The sequence below is a fragment of the Mustela nigripes genome, chromosome 12 (assembly GCF_022355385.1).
Source record: "Mustela nigripes isolate SB6536 chromosome 12, MUSNIG.SB6536, whole genome shotgun sequence".
Taxonomy (NCBI): Eukaryota; Metazoa; Chordata; class Mammalia; order Carnivora; family Mustelidae; genus Mustela; species Mustela nigripes.
Genome location: NC_081568.1, coordinates 30851484 through 30871799, shown reverse-complemented (window position 1 = coordinate 30871799; position 20316 = coordinate 30851484). Strand labels below are relative to the sequence as shown.

Genomic DNA, 20316 nt, shown 5'->3' with positions numbered 1-20316 from the left:
ACTTTCCAGTGGCATTCGGCATTTGGAAACAAAAATCAAGACACCTAAAAATATCCCTTGAAGAGTTAAGCCCTGCTATGTGCTTGAAAGGTTCAAAAGAAAGGGGGCGGGGTGGGGGGGAGAATAGAGGAGAAGGTGCTGCGAAACCAATAAACCCCTTGCCCCATGTAACTCCTTGATAATGATGTGAACATGGGAAATACTGGATGCCGGCATTTGGTAACTTCCAGAATGTTCTGCAGATAATTTTTCTGGTAGTACTTAGGATGGCTTTCTGGCCACTCAGAGCCATTGTCGAAGGATCGCTGTGCACACTGTTCTAGTTTAGTTATGCTATTCACATGAGTTTGACTTTTAGTTGGGAAAGTCAACCCACTTGGACGGTTTAGCAGTGAAATATCCCATGTTTGCTTTAGAAATCTCAGTCTCCTGATTCTTAATCCTTTCTTGCTATGTGGTATCACATCTTTGGGATGAAAACAAGCAAGTATCAATATCCTATAAAGTGTTTTCCCCACTTCCGTTTTCTACTCTTTATTCCTTTTGGAGCCCTTACTAGCAAGGATAAATGTAGCTCTAAACCAGAGGCAGTAATTTCTTCCTTCAAATGTTTTGGCTTTCTCATATATGCCTAGGTAGCTGGTGCTTTGTGCCACCATATAGATTCTAGTTTTATCAGTAAATCATTTTTCATGTCTTTTTTTCAGGTTATAGAGCATGAACATCCAGTAAATAAGATTTCTTTCATTGCCCGTGATGTGACAGACAACCGGGCATTTGGCTATGTGTGTGGAGGAGAAGGCCAGCATCAGTTTTTTGCCATAAAAACAGGACAGCAGGTAAGCTTCAAGCCTTGAGGTATACCTGGAAGGGGACTTAGGTCAATGTTTATTTTAAAACAATAATGAATTATTTCCCGAAATCCTGAAGGGACTTGGAAAATTATCATCGTCCTTCTTGTTTTATTAAATACTTATTTAATCTGCTGCCCTTTATGTATCTGGCAGTGGGGATAGGGGAGCAGGGATCCTCCATATACCAGGGAGGGATGGTAAAGAGCTTTAAGAGAAAGGAGGAGAACAGTACTAGTCAGAACTGACGGGGGACAAAGACACAGAAATAGTAATATTGAAGTACTCATACAGATGCTTTTTCTTACTTCAGGCTGAGCCATTAGTCATTGATCTTAAAGACCTCTTTCAAGTTATCTATAATGTAAAGAAAAAGGAAGAAGAAAAGAAAAAGGCAAGTACCACCCAATATTGACCCTATTAAACTTAAGATTATATTCAGGACCATGTCTGAACATCATGTAAGCATATGGCCCATCTGGAGAGTTGGCTTCTTTGTGGCTCTTTCAAGTATAGAAAGTTTAGAAATATATCATGTGTTTTTCCTGGTAGAGCAATGGATGCATGTAGCAGTTAGATATCTCTGATTTTCAGTCCCTGACTCTTGTTTTCTCTCCCCACAAACTTCACATTGGTTCCAGAGTCTACACAGGATGAACAAGTTTAAGCTCAGAAACTGTATTCAAATCCAGTATTGATATGAAAAGGGCAGGGGAATGTAGGGCAGAAATAATATGCAAGACTCTTGCCTTGTGCTCATGAACCCATAGGTATATATAGAGCTATACAGATATGTAGGTATTTAACTCCCTTTAACCGTAGCTACTAAGATCTCTGAATTTGTCTCTCTCTCTCTCTCTCTCTCTTTTTTTTTTAAGATGGAAGAAGCCAACAAAGCAGTAGAGGTAAAACTACATCTTTACTTCTTATGAATTGCACACATGACATGTAGAAGTCCTTTTTGCCCCGTGCCCAGGCATGCTTCCCTCCTAGCTTATGACTCTGTATTCATGATCCCTTTGGCCATAGAAGATGTAGAGTTGAATTATCAGTGCCAAAATCATAACTGTTTAGCAAGCCAGTACAGTAGGAAATTACATTCTATAAGAAAACTCACCAACTAAACTCTCAAATATTTGCCATCTTTTCAGAATGGGAATGAGACCCTATTGACCCTTGATGATCAAGCTAACAAACTGAAATTGGTATGTATGTGATTTTTTTATGATTCTTATTTAACTGAACATGAGTTTACTTCCTATAGATGTATCCAATCTGCATTGAATCTATATGGAAGTCTGATTATGACACCTGTTGCCCTAAATATTAATATAACATTAATGTCAAGATAGAAAGCAATCTTTTTAGTAAAAACATCTGAATCTTATCCACAAGATTTTTTTAAGAATGTGGACTAGATGGATTTGTTTGGGAACATGTCTACACTTCCTGGCCTAAGTAGCCTAATAGTAAATCTGTATTAGTTAAATGAAAAATCAAATTGTGACAACAGTTTTCCTAAACCATAGTTTAGGAAACAATTACAACAATATACAAAGTAATATTTTTTAGTAGACACATCTGAATCTAATCCAAATACTTTTTTAAGGGTGTTGACCAGATGGATTTGTTTGGGGACATGTCTACACCTCCTGACCTAAATAGTCCAACAGTAAGTGCCTGTTTTTAAATTTGCAATGTGATGAAAATGACATCTATAACTCAAATTGGCAATTAGCCAGAAATCTTGAGCATCTCATTGACATTTGGAAGGTACCCGCTGATTTTTCCACATAAAGTATAACTGGGTCCTAGAACAAATTTGCATCTTAAGTTACCATGGGAACCTATCAGCACTAATTCAGTTATATTATTATTTGGTTGGAGGATAGATCTGAGCCATAGGACAGGCAGTGCAGTCCTTCTAGGTATTACTTAGGATCAGAGAGGGACCTGAATAATAATCCTTGGCATAAGTTCCACTCAAAGGAAGTGTTTGCTAGATGATTAATTGTAAAACCATCCAACCTCTTCAGTGTTTTTCTCTTCTTTCTATTGTGACTTAACAACATAAGCTTGGTGTGAAGTAAGACTTAAATAAGATGCTCAGTTATGTTTAACCACAAGGACTGTCCTTGTTTGAAAAAGTGGGTCATTCTTTGAAGGACCTGATAGTGTATCAAGTCTTCTAAATATTGATTGACCCATAACAGCTCTGTAAAAACAGAGCAGTATCTTCCTTTATAGGTAAGGAAATGGTGATTCCGAAAAAAAACTCATTCACCTGAGAAAGAGGTCCAAACTCAGAGCTTAAGCACAAGTCTTAGAGCTTCCAAAACGGGCCTCACGTTAAGCTACCCATGTACTTTTGACTGACTTCTTTTAACTATTATTATTTTTTTTTGACAGTTTCTTGAGTACCTGCCATGGGCAGGACACAGAAATGAGGGACAGGTACAAAGTCAATGACATCATGGAGTATACCGTCAAAGAGCGAGACTAGCATTAAAACTTATCACAAAGCCTATTCGTTGATGTCAATTACATGGTATTTGTCTAGTTTAGAGGTTCATTTAATACCTCAGAGCAAATGAATTTCTGAACTTGACCATAAAAGATGAGAAAAGCAATAAGAGACAAAAAGAGCATCAGTCTAGATTAATGAGGGGACTGTCTAGGAGTCTCTTATATCAGGGAATTATCAAGCAAGTCTAAGATGGTCGTAGTAATCAAAGTGGCAGCAGGTAAAGGACAGGGTAAGTCTCACTTGCTGGAGTAGTGCAGAGAATGGCAGTCCATGAGCTTTCCCATAATGCTCAGGCCCGTGGGATTGGAAGGGGCAGGGGCTGCATTCTCTCTTCTCTGTCCCCAACCCTATGTGATTCACAATGCAGAACAGCATTTCAGAGGCCCTAAAAAGCCTACATTAAGAAGCCAGCTTAATGTCCTTTTCAGCAGTGAGTCCGGATTCATTTGTCTGTGAAGACTTTTATTCTTCATACTGTGTGTTACCATCCTAAGAATACACTTTTTGAGAGACAAGATTGGATGACCCTGAAATGTTTGTCCTAGCCCTGAGGTCCTTGTGCTTCCTAGACTAACCCTCCTCCGCAAAGTGAATTGATATCTGAATGATCTACTTTCCAAGTGTAACTCACATTCAAACATGGAAATTGAAAGAGATCAAAGCACTCAAGCTATGAAATAGAATTCCATTGGGATAGGCAAGGAAGCACTGACTATTTAATCTGCTTCTGTAGACTTCTAGAAAGTTCTGAAGGAGGAAATGAAAACAATATGAGTAATCCTGAGTCTTAGTTATATTAGACTTAATGCATTCTAAAAATGTTGGGTTTATAGAAATAAAAGTGAGTCTTAAACTAACAATAAATTAAAGTAATAAATACCATCAAAGTAGATGGTATCTGATAAGTAAGAGAATGCTAAAGGCACTGATTATGTGCTGGTTGGGTTTTGCCCACGTGTTTTTGCATATTGACTCCATATTCTTAGGTCACAAAACAGATTTATCTCTACTTGATAAAACCAGAATGTTTAAAAATATTCACAATCTTAGAACAGTGGCTGTGGAAGAGGTGACGAGAGGAAGAAATCTACATTACCTGGACTTTATTACTGGTTCCCTCAACCATCTGGCCCTTCCCCAGCATTCATACAGAATGGTTTTATGTGTTTCAAATAAAAGTCATGTTACAAACTAAGTGGTATCCTTTAGAACATAATTTTTACTGGAAAATAACTGAACAATATTCTTCCATACTGCCACTCGAAAGAAAAAGAAAGAAAAAAACCAAAAAGACATGTTCTCAGACTTTTAAAATCATAATTTGAAAGTACAGTTGCTATGAGAAGAACATAAGGTATGAAGGAGGTTTAGTCTGGTACAGGCATGGGATCAGGGCACAAAGCACAGTGTCATACAGACATGAGAGGCCATGGGTGGGCACAGGGGATGCTGAAGTAGAAGGATCACTAGGAAAAGGCTTTGTAAAGAATCTGAACTTGAGTTGGGTCTTTGAAGTGTGTAGGAACATAGAGAGCAGTCAGGCTAAAAATAAACTGGGTCCTATTGTAGGTCATTTTGAAAGGCTGGCTAATGAGGCTTATTTTAATATAGAGGACACAGGAAGCCACTGAGAGCTTTGAGTAGGGAAGTCCAGGGATTCAGCGGGCTGGAATGGTTTCAAGAGACCAGCTTCGTGGAGAAAGCTCAGCTGTGGAACTCAGCAGATAAGAGCTCACCTTCATGCAGACCCCTCTGTGGCTGCCCACTTCCCCCTCTTCCTGGAGCTTCTTACGAGCCAGGGCTGCATTTCCCCTTCATGTTATCAGTGCTTATCTCAGGTAGCCCAGATGGTGACCAAGCAGATGCAGTGTTTGACAATCCAACCAAGAATTAATGAAGTTCTGACCTAGGGAGCAGATGAGGAGTCTCACGTCATCCCATTGTAGTCTATGAACTAGACTCTTCATCCTGGATCAACAACAAACCCAACCTGAGGAGAGCCTTATACATTTTACTTATAGGCTGACTATTCAGAAGTCTAACATTGTGGCTCCTGTTTGGTGTCCTAAGAACTTCTTCTGAAGTATTTGAAAAGGAGAACTCTACCAGCTGTGAACACCCAACTGTTCTAACCCAGAGGTGGCTCATCATAAATGAATAAATACTGAAATCACAAGCTTTTGTAATACGTTTTGTCCTATCCTTTGATTGCTAAAGAGCCCTTCATTAAGAGATCTTCCAATCCATTTCTTTGATTTAAAAAAAAATTGTTTTTAATTATAAACTCTTTCTTCTGACAAGTTCTTCTGGTTATAAAGAGAAAAACTGGCTTTTAAGAATTGTGTTTTTATATCTAACAGTAAAGGAAACCAAAGATAGAATACCAATTAGGCCTGACTTAAAACCTTCCAAAAAAAAATTGCTCTTTTAAAGCCAAGGAGGCCTATTTGGTCCCCCTTTTTACTCAGTAGTTTGAGAATTTCATATTCTCTTGAGGTTGTCTTTGTCCCAATGATCAAAAATATTTAGTAAGCTGCTTGGGGTAATGCTAGACCTCTAACTTCCATCTCAGGTAGGCATCTTTGACTATGTGCTTCCATGGCTAGCATAGATGAGAAGTTAATGGATCAAAGTCAGTCAGAAGAAAGCTATGTCAGTTTGACAGCCCTAACCCAGGGTGAGCCCAAACTTGTTATGTCACTGACCTGAATAAAGACATGTCAGATTTTTCAAATTTGCTGATTTTTGGTTGAGAGGGATATCCTATCTAACAATGGAGAATGAAAGTAAGATAGGAAGGGACGAGATCTTGTAGAGTTAAATATTTGGTATGTTTTTCAAATTAACTCTAAAGCCACATCTCTACTTTATACGTGAATTAAAGATTACATTGTACATAAATTAAAGATAAATTAAAGATTTATTGAATTTATCCACCAAATAGTTGAGATTACTGTCACAACACCAGCGACTCTAAGCTGTATTATGAAAAAAATGCACAAATATGAGAGGTTAATGTGATATGTTAGAATATATCAGCATTTTGAGTGTCACTTTCTTCTTTCTAGAAAGACAGACGAAAGGATGTGTCCAGAGGAGATTAGGATGATGGGAATGAGAGATCCAACTTCACTAGCACCTTCAAAAAGATCCTTAAATATTTAAAGGGGCATACGTGACAAATCATATGAATGGTGGGAAAAATCTGGTTTTTCCCCGTAAAGGAAAGACCAATTATAGGGAAATATATTTGACCTTAGACTTTGTCACAACCAGCACTATAAAATATTGGCCAGAGAATTTGCCCATTTAGAGAGTTGCTGTTACATGACTCTGACAGTATAATAGATGGGACTATGCCTCGGGTGGGAGGCTGGGTTACGCCTCTGAGGTCTTCTCTTACATTCAAGCTCAATATGCTTAGATAATTGCTTAGAGTGACTGGCAGTCGATTCCCTTTAAGACTCGCAAAGACAGGAATGGGAACAACGAGGGTCGGGAACGCAGTCTGCAAGGGTGAGCAGACACATGACTAGAGCTTCATTTTAACGAAAGGCCAACAACGTGGAGACCTAAATGAAGGGGCAACAAGGCGGGGAGGGACAGGGAGGACCTATTCCACTGCTAGTAAAGAAATGCACTCAGGGAGGTGATGGGAGGAGGTCACGGTTAACCGGTCTGTCAAGATCAAACTCTAACGGGAATTTTGATGATCCTGATGGTCGTTTGTAGCTTTCTCATGTGAAGTCACAACATGGACTAACACTTTCTTTTCTCTCTTTTTTTTTTTCTTCCCAAATGTGATAGGAAAGCAAAGATATCCTGTTAGTGGATCTAAACTCTGAAATCGACACCAATCAGAATTCTTTAAGAGAAAATCCATTCTTAACAAATGGCATTACCTCCTGCTCTCTTCCTCGACCAAAGCCTCAGGCATCTTTCCTGCCTGAAAATGCCTTTTCTGCCAATCTCAACTTCTTTCCCACCCCTAATCCTGACCCTTTCCGTGACGATCCTTTTGCACAGCCAGACCAATCGGCACCCTCTTCGTTTGATTCTCTCAAATCTTCAGATCAGAAGAAAGAGAATTTGAGTAACTTGTCTACTCCCCTGAGTAACGGGCCCCTGAATGGGGATGTTGATTACTTTGGTCAACAGTTTGACCAAATCTCTAACCGGACTGGCAAACAGGAAGCTCAGGCAGGCCCATGGCCCTTTTCAAGTACGCAAACACAGCCAACAGTGAGAACTCAAAATGGGGTATCTGAAAGAGAACAGAACGGCTTCCATATCAAATCCTCCCCGAACCCTTTTGTGGGAAGCCCTCCCAAAGGACTGTCTGTACTGAATGGCGTAAAGCAGGACTTGGAAAGCTCTGTCCAGTCCTCACCACATGACTCCATAGCCATTATCCCACCTCCACAAAGTACCAAACCAGGAAGAGGCAGAAGGACTGCTAAGGTGAATTGTCTTCTCCACATATCCATTGGCAGAATGCATGCTCGGTACCAAAGGGTGGTGTGACGCAAGCTCTCTTTCCTGCTGCTCTTGTAGTTGCCTGTGTGGCTGTGAAATAGAAGGTGGGATAAGGCACATCTTTCTCCAGGAATACCTTCCTCTGATTGCCGCCTTTGCTAAGCTTCTCACTTGGCAGTGTTTTCACACCCTGCTTTCCGTTTGCATGTCTTGTCACTTGTTATTAACTAAACACAAGTTTTTCCATTTTTAATGCTGCTATGCTTCTGTATTTCTGGTAAGTTCGATCGTCATATTCTGGAAGGGGAGGGCAAGGGTTCTTTGTGATGCCTTGTGTACCTTCCCCACACTAACACACGCCCCACACACCCCTCCTGCTGCATTAATGTCCAAGGTGGTGGTGGAAAATTCTTGAGTTTGCCTCTTCTTTTCAATGCTGACTGAATGATCCATTGCTTTAAAGGACACTTAAATATTTACTAGTACCACTTCATTGAAAAGCAATTGAAAATGTGGTTTCTGTGAATATATCTGTAAAAACCTCATTAGAATATGCAGGCTGGCCTCATAATTAGACTATAGTGTCACCTTTATATAAACCGATTTAAACCTAGTAGAATAATCAAAAATATGTAGGTTACTTCTTTATTTATAGTTCTCCTTTCTTTCCCAGCTTCAAGCTTTTAGAGGATAAGGAGACTAGACAGATACAAATGTGTAAATGAGTAAAATAGGTTTCACCTTGAAAGTCCTCTTTACCTCAGTTACCAAGACCAAATATTCTGTCCATTGCAGGGATCTATCGTTCAGGGGGAGTTGGGGGGGGGGGGGGGGAGAGGTGGGGGAGGGGAGTTTTGGCTTTTTGTAGTAGTTTACCAGTAAGAGGAATAAGTTTTCCCGTGTGTGGTTCCCAAATCTGAGGTACAGAATAGGAGACAGAATAAAGCTGTTTTTCATAATTACTGAATAACTCTTGTGTCTCTCTCTCCGCCCTGTCAGTCTCCAGCAAAAGACTTGCTTGCATCAGACATCTTCACCCCTCCTATCTCAGAAGCTCCAGGCCAGACCTCACCTACAGGACAGTCTGCAACCCTACAGACCAACCCTCTGGATCTCTTCAAAACAAATGCTTCTGCCCCGGCGGGACCCCTTGCAGGTCTAGGTAGGTGCTGAGAGATGGAGTAAAACTTGCCTCTGTTGCTTTCACTCATAAGATTATCATGTGCAGGAGGAAGGCACTTCATAGCCATAGAGGTTCCAGGGACAGAAGATCTGATCATCCCACTTTTACTTCCGTAGACCCCACCCTCATTTGGTTCCCTTGACTTGCAACTGAAATTTGGCTCCTGAAGTTGGCACATGGAGAGAAAACCATTTTCAATACTGCACTCACCCGAGCCAACTGGCAGTGGCTTACGGAAGACAACTCTAAGGGATTCTGATGTTCAGACCAGCTTCGTTGGAGAAAGGAGATAGAGCTGAGAGAGTCTTGTCTATCGTCCATATTGGAAAAACTGGTGACATGCGTGTCTGCTACACAATTTCCCATTACTAGATCAAAGCCCTATCTCCCAGTGAACTGATATGCATCCTGGATGGGGTATCGTGTCTTACGCCCGAGAGGGATGTAAGTTAAGTCCAAAGCAAGTGTAAGTCATACACTGCAAGCCTTGGGTTCTTAGCCCGCTCTGCTGGGCATATGATGGGTATGAGACAGGCATATATACTGATCGGTCTCTGAATACTTAAGCCTCAGCTGCTCCTTGCCAATATTTTGGCTATCGGAGTGTCTTAATAGAATTAGAAGACAGATGCTAGAAACCTGACACTGAAAAGAACACAGAGATAAGGGAAAAGATAGGATTTTACCAGATGCCCTGGCTGTGTGCCAGTACTCATTCCCAAATGTGTGGCGCTCATGTGAGCCACTAAGCCACTCTGTGGCGGGACACTGGGGGAAGCCACTTGGCTGAGGACGAGCCCTGTCATTGTTTGCCCACGGCCTCCAGTTCCTTTCTGCCTCCATGGTACAGTCTTCAGAAACCCCGACAACAGGCTTTGCTATCCTGCTGGGGATTCTCTTTATGTTTCTGCTTCTTGGCACCTCTACAAGCTCCCAACAGACTCTGTCTTGGGAGGGGGTTGGGGGACTAAGGATGAAGAGGAACTGTCTTCCTCCATTTTGTAAAATTTCACCAGGGCTCTTGGTTTTTTCTCTGCCTCCTGTGGAGTCACTCATCAGGACTCTTTTTTTGTTTCCCCTGCTGCTTTCCTACAAAGAAAAATATTTTCATTTTTTTCACATTAAATCTGTTGAATCCTACCTGGAGTATGGCGACAAGAGGGGATTTTTACCCAACCGTTGAGTGCGGGTGTGGGAAGTCAACTTGTTCTGGGTCTCTTCTTGCATATACACCATCAAGACTCTCCCCCAATACTTCATGTCTCTTACGGACTTTCCCTTTTATGCATCGTTCCCTTTCCTGCCCCCTCCCCCCAAGTGGAGCTGGTGAGTGCCTTTTCCTTGCAGAAGGGTCGAGAGCTTCTATGCACTTGCGGCAACTACATCACATCTCAGAGCTTGACAGTCTAATATCAATGCCCCAAAGAATTTTTACAGCCAATATTTAACAAGTCAGCTCGAAAATACAGCTGGACCCTATAACTGTTAATTTATTCAGACGAAGTGAAGCTTTTTGGCTAGGTGCCCCTGTTGAGGCCTTGGGGTATACAACTGCAGAATACTGATGATCCTTCCAAGTTTGGACATGGGACTCAAACTGAGCTCTACAGTATAGCCCCTGTCCACTAGCAGGGATCCTCAGCCAAGCCATGGAAGGTTGTAGTTCTGGCTTCCGCTAGACCCAGCTGGGAGACTGTCTCTTCTGGAGAACTGGGGGTAGGGAGAGGGTGTTGTAGAAAGCTAAGCCTTCAGCTTTGACTAGCTACCCTGTGTTTTAATTTAGCATCAGAAGGTAATAAAATTAACTTCTTACACCCACACTTTTCTTTTCCCTACCCCTTGCCTCTACTTTCTCCAGCAGAGCCTAAAATATCTTGGAAACACAATGCATGAAATCCATCAGATGGGAATGAAGGCTGGCATAAGCATGTACTGAGAAAGCCTTTAACTCCTTGCAGATAAAATATTTTTCTCTTTAACTACCACCACGTCCTCTAATACCATCTCTGAGTAAAGCCGTATATTATCCTAAGGGAAGGCAAGTCATCCAACATGAAAAATGATAAAATTCTACCCCATTTGCACATCCAGTTGGCGTAAAAGTATCAGTCAGTGACTCTGGCTTTGGTTAACAAAATTTAAATAAATTTGTTTTAAAGTGGTAGCAATCACTTTGCTCAAACACAACCCACTTTTAGAACCCCATAGTATAGAATGTGAGAGAACGCTTCTCTTGATTAGTTGTGAAAAAAATATGTGTGCTCTTTAGTGTAAATCAAGTCTAATTTCTGTAACTATGGAATAAGTATTTGGATTACTTTCCATAGTCCTATCCATTGATGCTAAGGAGGCAGAACAGAAGAATAGGGCATTTGATTTGGAACTGGTATGCCTGAGTTTTAGTCTCTATTGTCACAGACTGTGAGCTTCCCCCATTTTAATAATTAATATTCTTGTACCCAGTTCCCTAACCTCAAAAACAAGGCATGTTAAGTTCGTAAGATGACCTTTTCTGAAACCCACCACTGTCTCTGAGCACACCATACATCTCCGTGGCCAGATGGTGAGCCTTCATGATGATACAGTTAAGTCAAGTAACATCTATATCCAATACTCATAAAATTTAAGATAGAATATCTTGCTACATTAGCCTCTGAACATCACTTTCAAAATATCTCTCAGTCTAGAAACAAAAACATTCCTAATGCAAGGTAGACGTTTGGAGGTCTTTTCTTAGTTCAGTTAGAAAACGTTCATAACTAAAGAATGCTCTTACTCTACAGCTCAAAGCAAGCAGATTTTGAGAGGGGGGCATCATTCATGAGTAGATATGAGGCTGAATTTAGGTTGGTGGCAGTCTGACGGGTCATTCATATACTTGGGAAGAAGCAGGAGAGAAAAATGTCCTACATTGGAGAATAAGATATAGGGAATGAGCTTCTCAAGAAGAGGGGAAGAAGATTGGAGAGACCTGCATTTTAGTGACTTCATCAACTCTTAATCAATATGGTGAAGACACAGGAGATGCAGTCATTCCCCCACAAAGATTAGGTGTCTAGACACAGGCAATTAGCTCCCTCACGAAGTTTTGGGGTTTTTGTGTTTTGTGTTTTTGTTTTTTGCTCTATGTTTTCTCTCCCTCCCTTCCTCTTTGAAGTATTGTGTTCTGACTTCTGGCAAGGCTTAGTGAGTGACACACGGCAGAAAGCACTTTTCCTTGAAACAGCTCTCCCAGGAAAACCAGCTTTTCCTCCATGTATATGTATAAAAGTCTAAAGCTATCTTGGCATCAACCAAACTTTATCGCCCTTTTATATAGCTGTGTCAACCTTGGCAGCATTTAAAAGCAAGGAAACTGAAATGGTTTCTTCAGGGTGCAAGCATGTTGAGGCCTAATATACATGCGTGATAGCTGGTTTCCATGAAACTCCAGACAGGAGCCAGCTGCCAAATGAAAAGATCGAATCAATGACTCAGAGTACCCAATGGATTATTTTAATTAACTGCTTCGTAATCAGTAGGGTTTGTTTATGTAAATGTATTCCCTCAACAGATGCACGCATGCTATCAACAGACTCTGTCCTAGTTGTTTGAAATGTATCAGTGTCATAAATGTTTTCATGACCAGGTCCTAATGGAGTGTATTACCCTTCTAATGAGAAAAGTTTAAAATCTGTGGTAGAAAGAAAGGGCTTCAAAAGGCAACGAACCTTTGAATGCCAGCTATTCTGTATTAGCTAGTTAATCTTTAGACTGATTTAATCTCTCTGGGCCTTTTTTCCATGCCAGCCTTAAGGCTTAAGGAAGGTGTTGGCCATGTAGATGCTTGGTAAATGCCCCGCCTCTCCCCCTCCCCAGAGCCCTGTTTCCTGAAACTCAAAAATCCTCTTCAAGTTTGTGTCCTGATAAGTCCTTTCCTCTGCTTTCTTCAGGTGGTATACCAGTTAGCCCCCCTCAGGCAGGACCGTGGAACCCAGCATCTTTAGTCTTCAATCAGTCTACGTCAGTGGTCCCGGGAGCCATGCTGAGTGGTCAGCCTTCAGGATTCAGTCAGCCAGTAGTTTTTACCACAAGCCCAGCTATTCCAGGTTGGAACCAGCCTTCATCCTTTGCAGCCTCAGCTTCGCCTCCAGCCCCTGTTGTTTGGGGCCCATCAGCATCTGTGGTACCCAATACTTGGTCCTCAACAAGCTCTTTGGGGAACCCTTTCCAGAGCAATATTTTTCCAGCTTCTGCTGTGTCTACCCAGTCCCCTTCTATGCTCTCCTCTCTTCTGGTTGCTCCTCCTCAACCACCTCCCAGAACTGGCCCTCCAAAGGACATCTCCAGTGATGCCTTCACTGCCTTGGACCCACTTGGGGATAAAGAAGTCAAAGAAGTGAAAGAAATGTTTAAGGACTTCCAACTGCGGCAGCCACCTGCTGTGCCTGCAAGGAAGGGAGAGCAGACTTCCTCTGGGACTTCGAGTGCCTTCTCCAATTATTTCAACAGCAAAGTTGGCATTCCTCAGGAGAATGCGGACCATGATGACTTTGATGCTAATCAGCTGTTGAAAAAGATCAATGGTAAACTACCCACTTCTCTGTCTACCCTACCAACAAGTATTTCCCCCGTCATATGGGCCCACAGAGTCTTTAGAAGAACCCTCTCCCACCCACCAGAAGCCTAACTCTTGCTCTCTTTGGTAATCTGTGGTTACCTTATGGAGCAAATAATTTATTGTAGCTATTTCTAAGGGCTGGCACAATACTGCCCTCCTGTGGCAAGTCCTAGAAGGGCTGCTAAGAGCTCTTGAAATTCAGTGGGTTGTGGCACTTGGAAGGCTCTGTAACAGAGCTTCGGCCACACTCCCCCGCCTTAGTGAGGGAATTCTGAGTGTCTTCCACTTCAGTTATATACGCACAGCCTCCTCTTCGGATGAATTTACCTGTAATAATCACCAGGAATCCTAGTATTTTGTGGTGATTTTTGTCCCATGATGTAAATTCCAAAGTATGGAACTTAATTTATGAGATAACCTTGACTGGGGTGGGGGAGGGGAGGGGACGGGACAGGACAGGGGAGGGTGGCACATGGGACAAGGGACTTTTACTTATTATCTGGGAAAAAAATGTGTCTACTGACTTCTTGGTGTTTTTTGCCTTCTAGAACCACCAAAGCCAGTTCCCAGACAAGGTTCCCTGCCAGTTACCAAATCTGCTGACAACGCATTTGAGAACCCTTTCTCTAAAGGTTCTTTTGGTTCATCACAAGCCTCTGTAAGTATCAACTACTAGAAGCTGTTGTCCCAAGTGCATGCCACATAGAGCTACTTTGTCGTGAATTAATCTTGTTTGTATAATAACTCTTTGGTGCTAAAGGATGTTTAAATTAGATTTATCATTGAGAACCATCACAGTGAAAACATCAACTCAGGCTGGGGAGAGACTATTTTGGTAGGGACGACTATCCTGAGCTTGAGAAATGAATATCATAGAGAAAAAGTCTCAAGGACAAATCTCACTTTGCCTGGCTCCCAAAATCATTTTGAGAGAAAATTGAGCCAAAATAATATTATCTTTAAAAATCTTTCAAGGAATTAGTTTTCTGACTTCCTGCCCTGAGTCCTTTAGCTCATAAAAACAGTACCTTTCATTCTGGAAAGGCAAACCTCTGAACCCTGATTTTGATGAGAATAATAAATACGCATCACGAATTATAAGCAGGCAGACACAAATCATTGTAGACCCACATGATATCTGACTTGTCTGTGACCTTTGAAAAGTCTTAATTATAGAGGTTTTTTTTTTCCTCTAAGTGTAATTAAACCTATTAACTGGATGGTTTTATCTTCATAGATGGCTTCTCAACCCACATCTTCTGATGTATATAGGGATCCTTTTGGAAATCCTTTTGCCTAACTTCTGTAAGTAGAAGATCCTATGAAGCTTAGGTTTGGTAAGAAAGCATGGGACGGGGTGAGGGTGAAATTTTAATTTTCGAATTGTTACAAGGTTAAATCTCTGTAACTTAGACTAATAATCATGGAAATCTATGCTTAACTAACTCAGTAATGACTAAGCTGAGCATTTAAGAATAGAATTCTTTTACGTTACAAAACAATAATATACCCATGGGGATATGGATTTCTATCATATCCTATGTTTTTGATACTTCAGAATAACATTTTTGCATAACAATAAACTTATAACACATAATAGCTTTCTAGTTGTTTTTTTGTTTTACCTTCATACTGAAGCGACTGCAAAACATCCTCGTAACTACTTGGTTTCCTATAGAAGTTTCGAAATCCAAAGACCGTTTGTAGCTAAGGACAGGTCAGCTGAACAGAGGCCACCTCCCAGATCAATTTATTTCTCTGTGAGGAGTCTGACAGTTAGTCTAAAATAGTCTGAGGGCGTTCAATCCAGAAGTGGTGACAACTGCCTTACCTCCTTCAAAAGCAGCGTGTGAGCAGATGAGTTTGCAGGTTCATCTTACTAGTAGATTTTATCCCAGGTGAGTTATTAGGTGTAACTGCCTTAGACCGAGACCCTGGGAGGTCTCAGGTGACCCTTTCTTTATCAACAGTGAGTGGAAGCAACTCTGTCTGATTTCAGAAGATTGAAGTTCAAGGAGGAAGGGAGGCTTGGCTGCGTTTTAGAGGAGGAAGGGCATAGCTGGTGGGGGAGAACAAGAAAAAGAACGAAAGGAACCAAACCTGTTATTTTCAGTCTTGCCCCTTCCAGGTGGGACTCCTACTAACTCTGTGCTGACCCACCTAGAATTTAATTATTTTAAATAGAGAAATATCTCAAATCTGACATGAACAGTAAGATTGACTTTATTTGCAATTTGAATTGTTTTCCCTTACTTGACTTCTAGAATTGCAGTGTTTCTTAAAGTGCTTTTCCAGAAAGTCTGCTTCGGAGAACAGGCTGAGATTATGGAAAAAGCAAGTTCTGGGGCCCTACTCCAGCCCTAAGAAGTCCCTCTCTGGTGCTGAGGAAAAGCTCCAGGTTACAAGCAGCCTTGTGGTTTCTAATGCTGATAGAACAGTGTAATATAATGAAGGGCTAGAAGTCTTAACAGAGGCTCATTCTCACCCTCGTCTCCAAGGGAGGCAAACATGGACAAATGGAAAGGAATAAAATGCATCCGGAGTCTAGGAGGATTTTTTGCACGAATTGCATTGACAAGAGGTCTCCTTGGAGGCCCTTTCTTTCTTGGGTCATGAAGGACCTAAGTGAACATGGTGAACTTGCTTAACTTATAGATTGGGGTTGGGGATAGGGGAGCATGATCATGGGAGAAAATAACTAAGATTATTGAACATTTGTGTGAATCACTTTATTTCAGGCTCTGCATTTATTTTCTTATTTAAGCCTCTCACATCAGCCCTAGGAGATACTATTATTGAGTTTTAAATGATGACCTGATATTTAGTACATTGATATTTAACCCAAAAATTTTAACCATGGGTTTTTTCTTTTCTACACTTCTCTAGGAACTTGATATGCTGACTATCCAGAGGAACAAAAAGGTTGGCCTTAGTATTCCAGGACAAAGTTAATAGCCAGACGACCTCTGCTCTCTCGTTTCAGCTTTGACATATTATCTGTTGCCTTGTTGCTTGCTGCCTCTTCCACTTGCAAAATGCCTTCACTTTTCTGTTTAGATTAAAGCTAAACTGAATCCATGGCTTTAAATAAATTAAGAATCTAAATTCTCTAGCTTAAATGTAAATGAAGTAGTTACCCTACTTGAACCATTGCCTAGTGTGTTCCTAGAACCTTCTAGAACACTGTACTGTGTACCCTCTGGTTGGGAGATGCAGCCACCACAACTCCTCAGATGACACTGTTTTGAATAAATTTAAAAATCCTTACCGTTCAAAGTTGTTTGGGGGTTCTGTTTCACAGCATAAATCCTAAAGGTTATAGTATAACAAAACGCCTTTTTAAATCTTGCTTCATATCAACGTTTATAAAGAATTTTTAAAGTAAAATTGAAGCAAGTCCAGCTTCTCCTTAGACACTTGGGAATCTGACACACTTAAGAACCTTTTTAAAAATATAACTTCTCTATCTGAAGATTATTTTCTTTCAAGGACAAGATTGCCCCCCCCCCCCCAGTCTCTTGCTTGATAGTGCAAATGAGGGAAAAGTATTATTTGTCTCTCCTCTCCTCTTCCTTCTGATTCTTTTTTCAGTCAGTTTTATTCACAGGTTCATATAACATTACTTCCCTTCCACAAGCAACAGTTTTATGAGGGGGGGGGGGAATCTAAGGATTCATGGATCTGAAATGTCTCTGCCTTCTCAGTAATCACTAAATCCCATAACTAGATTTGCAAATGGACACAATCTTTATCCTTTCTACGGAATAGGAGGCCATCCTCTTGATCTGAAGTTCCAGAAGAGCAGTTCAGGTTGAAGAAAATGAAAAAAAAAAAAAAAATGAACTCAACTGGGCAATGAAGGACTGTATTCTGGAGAGCCAACACATCAGAAACTTCGATGTAATTGTGCCAAATATATTGGGTGCTTATATGGGGTCATGCTAGACCTTTATCAAGTAACTGGAAAACTCGCTTGAAGCCACAATCTCCTAGTTAGTAGGAAGATAAATGATGACTGGAGGGGTAGAGTGAGACGCTGTAGAACAAGTATTTGGTATTATCATTGAAAATCTAACGTCTGCAGTATTTTTCTCCTCATAACCTTGGAAACTCTCCCAGTTCATTTCCTGTCATATTGTTAGCACAGTTCTGAAGGATTTGTTCTTGCCAAAATGAGTTTCATTTTGTTATATTTATGTTGGGTTTTAAAATGTTTCTCTTGATCCTTAATGCTCAGGTTTTCATGGGTGTTAATCAACCATACAATGTTACCTTTAGGTAGAGGAGGATGACTGCTTAGGATCTAAACAAGATGGTGGCCTCATGAATGTTTATTGATTAGCCCCAAGTAGTCCAAGCTAAAGTCCTGTGGTTTTATGTTTAATGGTAATAGCTGATCATGAATGGCATAATTTTCTATCTGGCTTCCAACTCAGTCATTATAAACACAATCCTAAAATAGTATTTTATATGTCCCAATACCTGAATGTGCTCGACTGGAGACAATTATATCTAGGTAGTTGAATTTTTTTAAAATAGACAGATTTTGAAAAGGATGATCAGCCACACACTGCTTTGTACATACTTATTTTCCTGTGCACTTTTCTGTATGCAAATAAAGCTATAAATTTACTCATTTCAATAAACTGGAATGGCAGAATCTCATGCGTTAGCATCAGTTTATTCTTACAGTTGACCCCTACTTCGAGCTGATGTATAAAATATAATCAGTCCAAGGTGAGCCAATATTAGTGCATTTGGGGTTGTCATAAAGAAGAAAAAAATGGAAATCTGGGAAATGAGACCATGAGTAAACCATTGTCTGATATCTTTTCATGCCTGTTCTCCTCTCCCTGACCTATACACATTCCCTTCCTGAGAGTTTAACAGGAGTCCAGTGGATAAGACCTGTATCAGAACAGCCACTACTGACATCTAGTATAAAAATCATTTATTAATGAACTCTTGGTTCACACCTTCTACCCTTTGTGTCTAATTGTTCTTGACTCAGCCATGTTTGCCCTTAGCAAAACACAGTTGTGTGGACTGATGTGGCCTGGTATAGGCCACTCTCGGGAGAACTTCTGCATGAGGCGGGCAGGCCCACGATCAGACATCTTTACCACAAGGACACTTTTAATTACTCTCCCCTAGGATAAAAGCTCAAGGCTCCCATTTTTTTCAAAAAGACCTAGATCTCCAAGAAGATGTCCCTGAGGCAGGATTGCTTCAGTACAAAAGTCTTGATCTTAAAGTTTTCTAAGTCTTAGGACAAACTTGGGAGCAGGTGGGTGTCCTTGATTTATGATTTATGATTTATGATTATAGGTTGTTCGTTATTACTGCCTTACCTTTCCCCTTAAGTGAAACATTCGGTCTCTTTTCTATCAACAATGAGTAGAATACAGAAAAACAGGTTCCACACAAAAGCAGCTTCCAGTAAGCCACAGATGTGCTGGGGAAGGCTGCTGATAAGAACATGTTGCACAAATTATCTGGCTTATCCAAATGCTCTGCAGTGTGTCTGACCCACTGAGCCTTTTCATGCCTGTTTCCATGTGGCTTAATCTATAAGATCTTGCCAGAGGTTAACCCTTGCTCATATGAACGAGGGGAGGACATTCATTTCAGTACTGTAGGAACTACTGTTGGCCAAGCAGGGAGAGGTGCTCTCTGAAGTGTCTTTGCAAAGAAGCAGATCTTCTTTACAAGTCTATTTAGTAACAGTCCTGATCAGACCTGTATGTCAGAAGTTCAGCTTTTATGCTAACCTATTATACCTGGAGGCAGGTTTCTTTTAGGCATCAGATAGCTCTAAGCTAAAAGCTAAACTTGAACAGCACCAGGCCCCTAAATTCTTCACCTAAAGGCAATACAAAGGGAGAAGGTATTGATTTTATCAAGGTAATCTTGCATCTAGGAAGTGCTTTACCATTTATGCAACATAGTTTCATTCTATTGATATCATAATCCCATGGGGTGGGAGCTGTCACTGTTCCCTCTCATCTAAGAATGGCATTCATGCTTTAAAATCCCTTCCAACCCTTGAGTGATTTCTGTAGTATTTTATTATAAAACTGCCTTGTGGTAGGGATATCTTTTCAGTCTGATTTCAGACTGCTCCATCAAAATGTTAACCCTGGTGTCTAGAGAAAGCAAAGCACATTCTGTGTCTTTCCTGTGCTGAAAGCAAGGGGGCCGGAGTGGGGGTGGGGGGACAGAGGATGTAGCTAACTCAGAAGTTGGTTGACCCTGAAAAAACACGAGTGTGGACTCTGACCCCTTTTCCCGGAATAAGTTTGATAGAAAATCTTCTAGTAAAAGCCAGGCACTCTCTAAAAGTCCCTGGTAAATATTTAAGCTATTACCATTGGAGGAAATTGCTAAATAGTAAAATATCTCATTCTTGCCGGGAAATGTTGTTTTTACTAACTTTCTTCTATTAAAAATAACTAAGACTCAGTTCTAAATTGATATACCAAACATAGACACACACAGTGTGACAGCAGCAGCCTTGTTAACATGTCCTAATTATAGCCAGGCTGATGGCCAAGGGCCAGCCATGTGTCATCTCACCTAATGAGGGCCTGAGCCCCTTGTTTGTCCTTGCTTTTCTGGAATTATGTGCTTAATTACTAAATCTCTATTGTGTGCTGAAATCATACAAGTGCCAGTCTCC

The 20316-nt window shown here is 40.8% G+C and overlaps 1 protein-coding gene and 1 long non-coding RNA gene across 6 annotated transcripts in view; one reads left to right on the top strand and one right to left on the bottom strand.

Moving 5' to 3' along the window:
* Positions 1–18297, top strand: part of DAB2 (DAB adaptor protein 2) — a 162018-nt gene extending 143721 nt beyond the window's left edge. For 4 of the 5 annotated variants that reach the window (XM_059417039.1, XM_059417040.1, XM_059417038.1 and 1 more), the window contains 12 exons: positions 708–839; positions 1165–1245; positions 1730–1756; positions 2003–2056; positions 2461–2523; positions 7186–7839; positions 8854–9016; positions 12970–13602; positions 14186–14295; positions 14875–14942; positions 16524–16559; positions 17406–18297. In XM_059417039.1, coding sequence (XP_059273022.1) covers positions 708–839; positions 1165–1245; positions 1730–1756; positions 2003–2056; positions 2461–2523; positions 7186–7839; positions 8854–9016; positions 12970–13602; positions 14186–14295; positions 14875–14937 — 1980 coding nt within the window. In that variant the 3' untranslated portion in view covers positions 14938–14942; positions 16524–16559; positions 17406–18297. The remainder of the gene's footprint in view (positions 1–707; positions 840–1164; positions 1246–1729; positions 1757–2002; positions 2057–2460; positions 2524–7185; positions 7840–8853; positions 9017–12969; positions 13603–14185; positions 14296–14874; positions 14943–16523; positions 16560–17405) is intronic. The other variant, XM_059417036.1, reaches the window with a different exon arrangement.
* The window catches only part of LOC132028267 (uncharacterized), a 55635-nt gene that overhangs the window by 21400 nt on the left and 13919 nt on the right, over positions 1–20316 (bottom strand). The window lies entirely within an intron of this gene.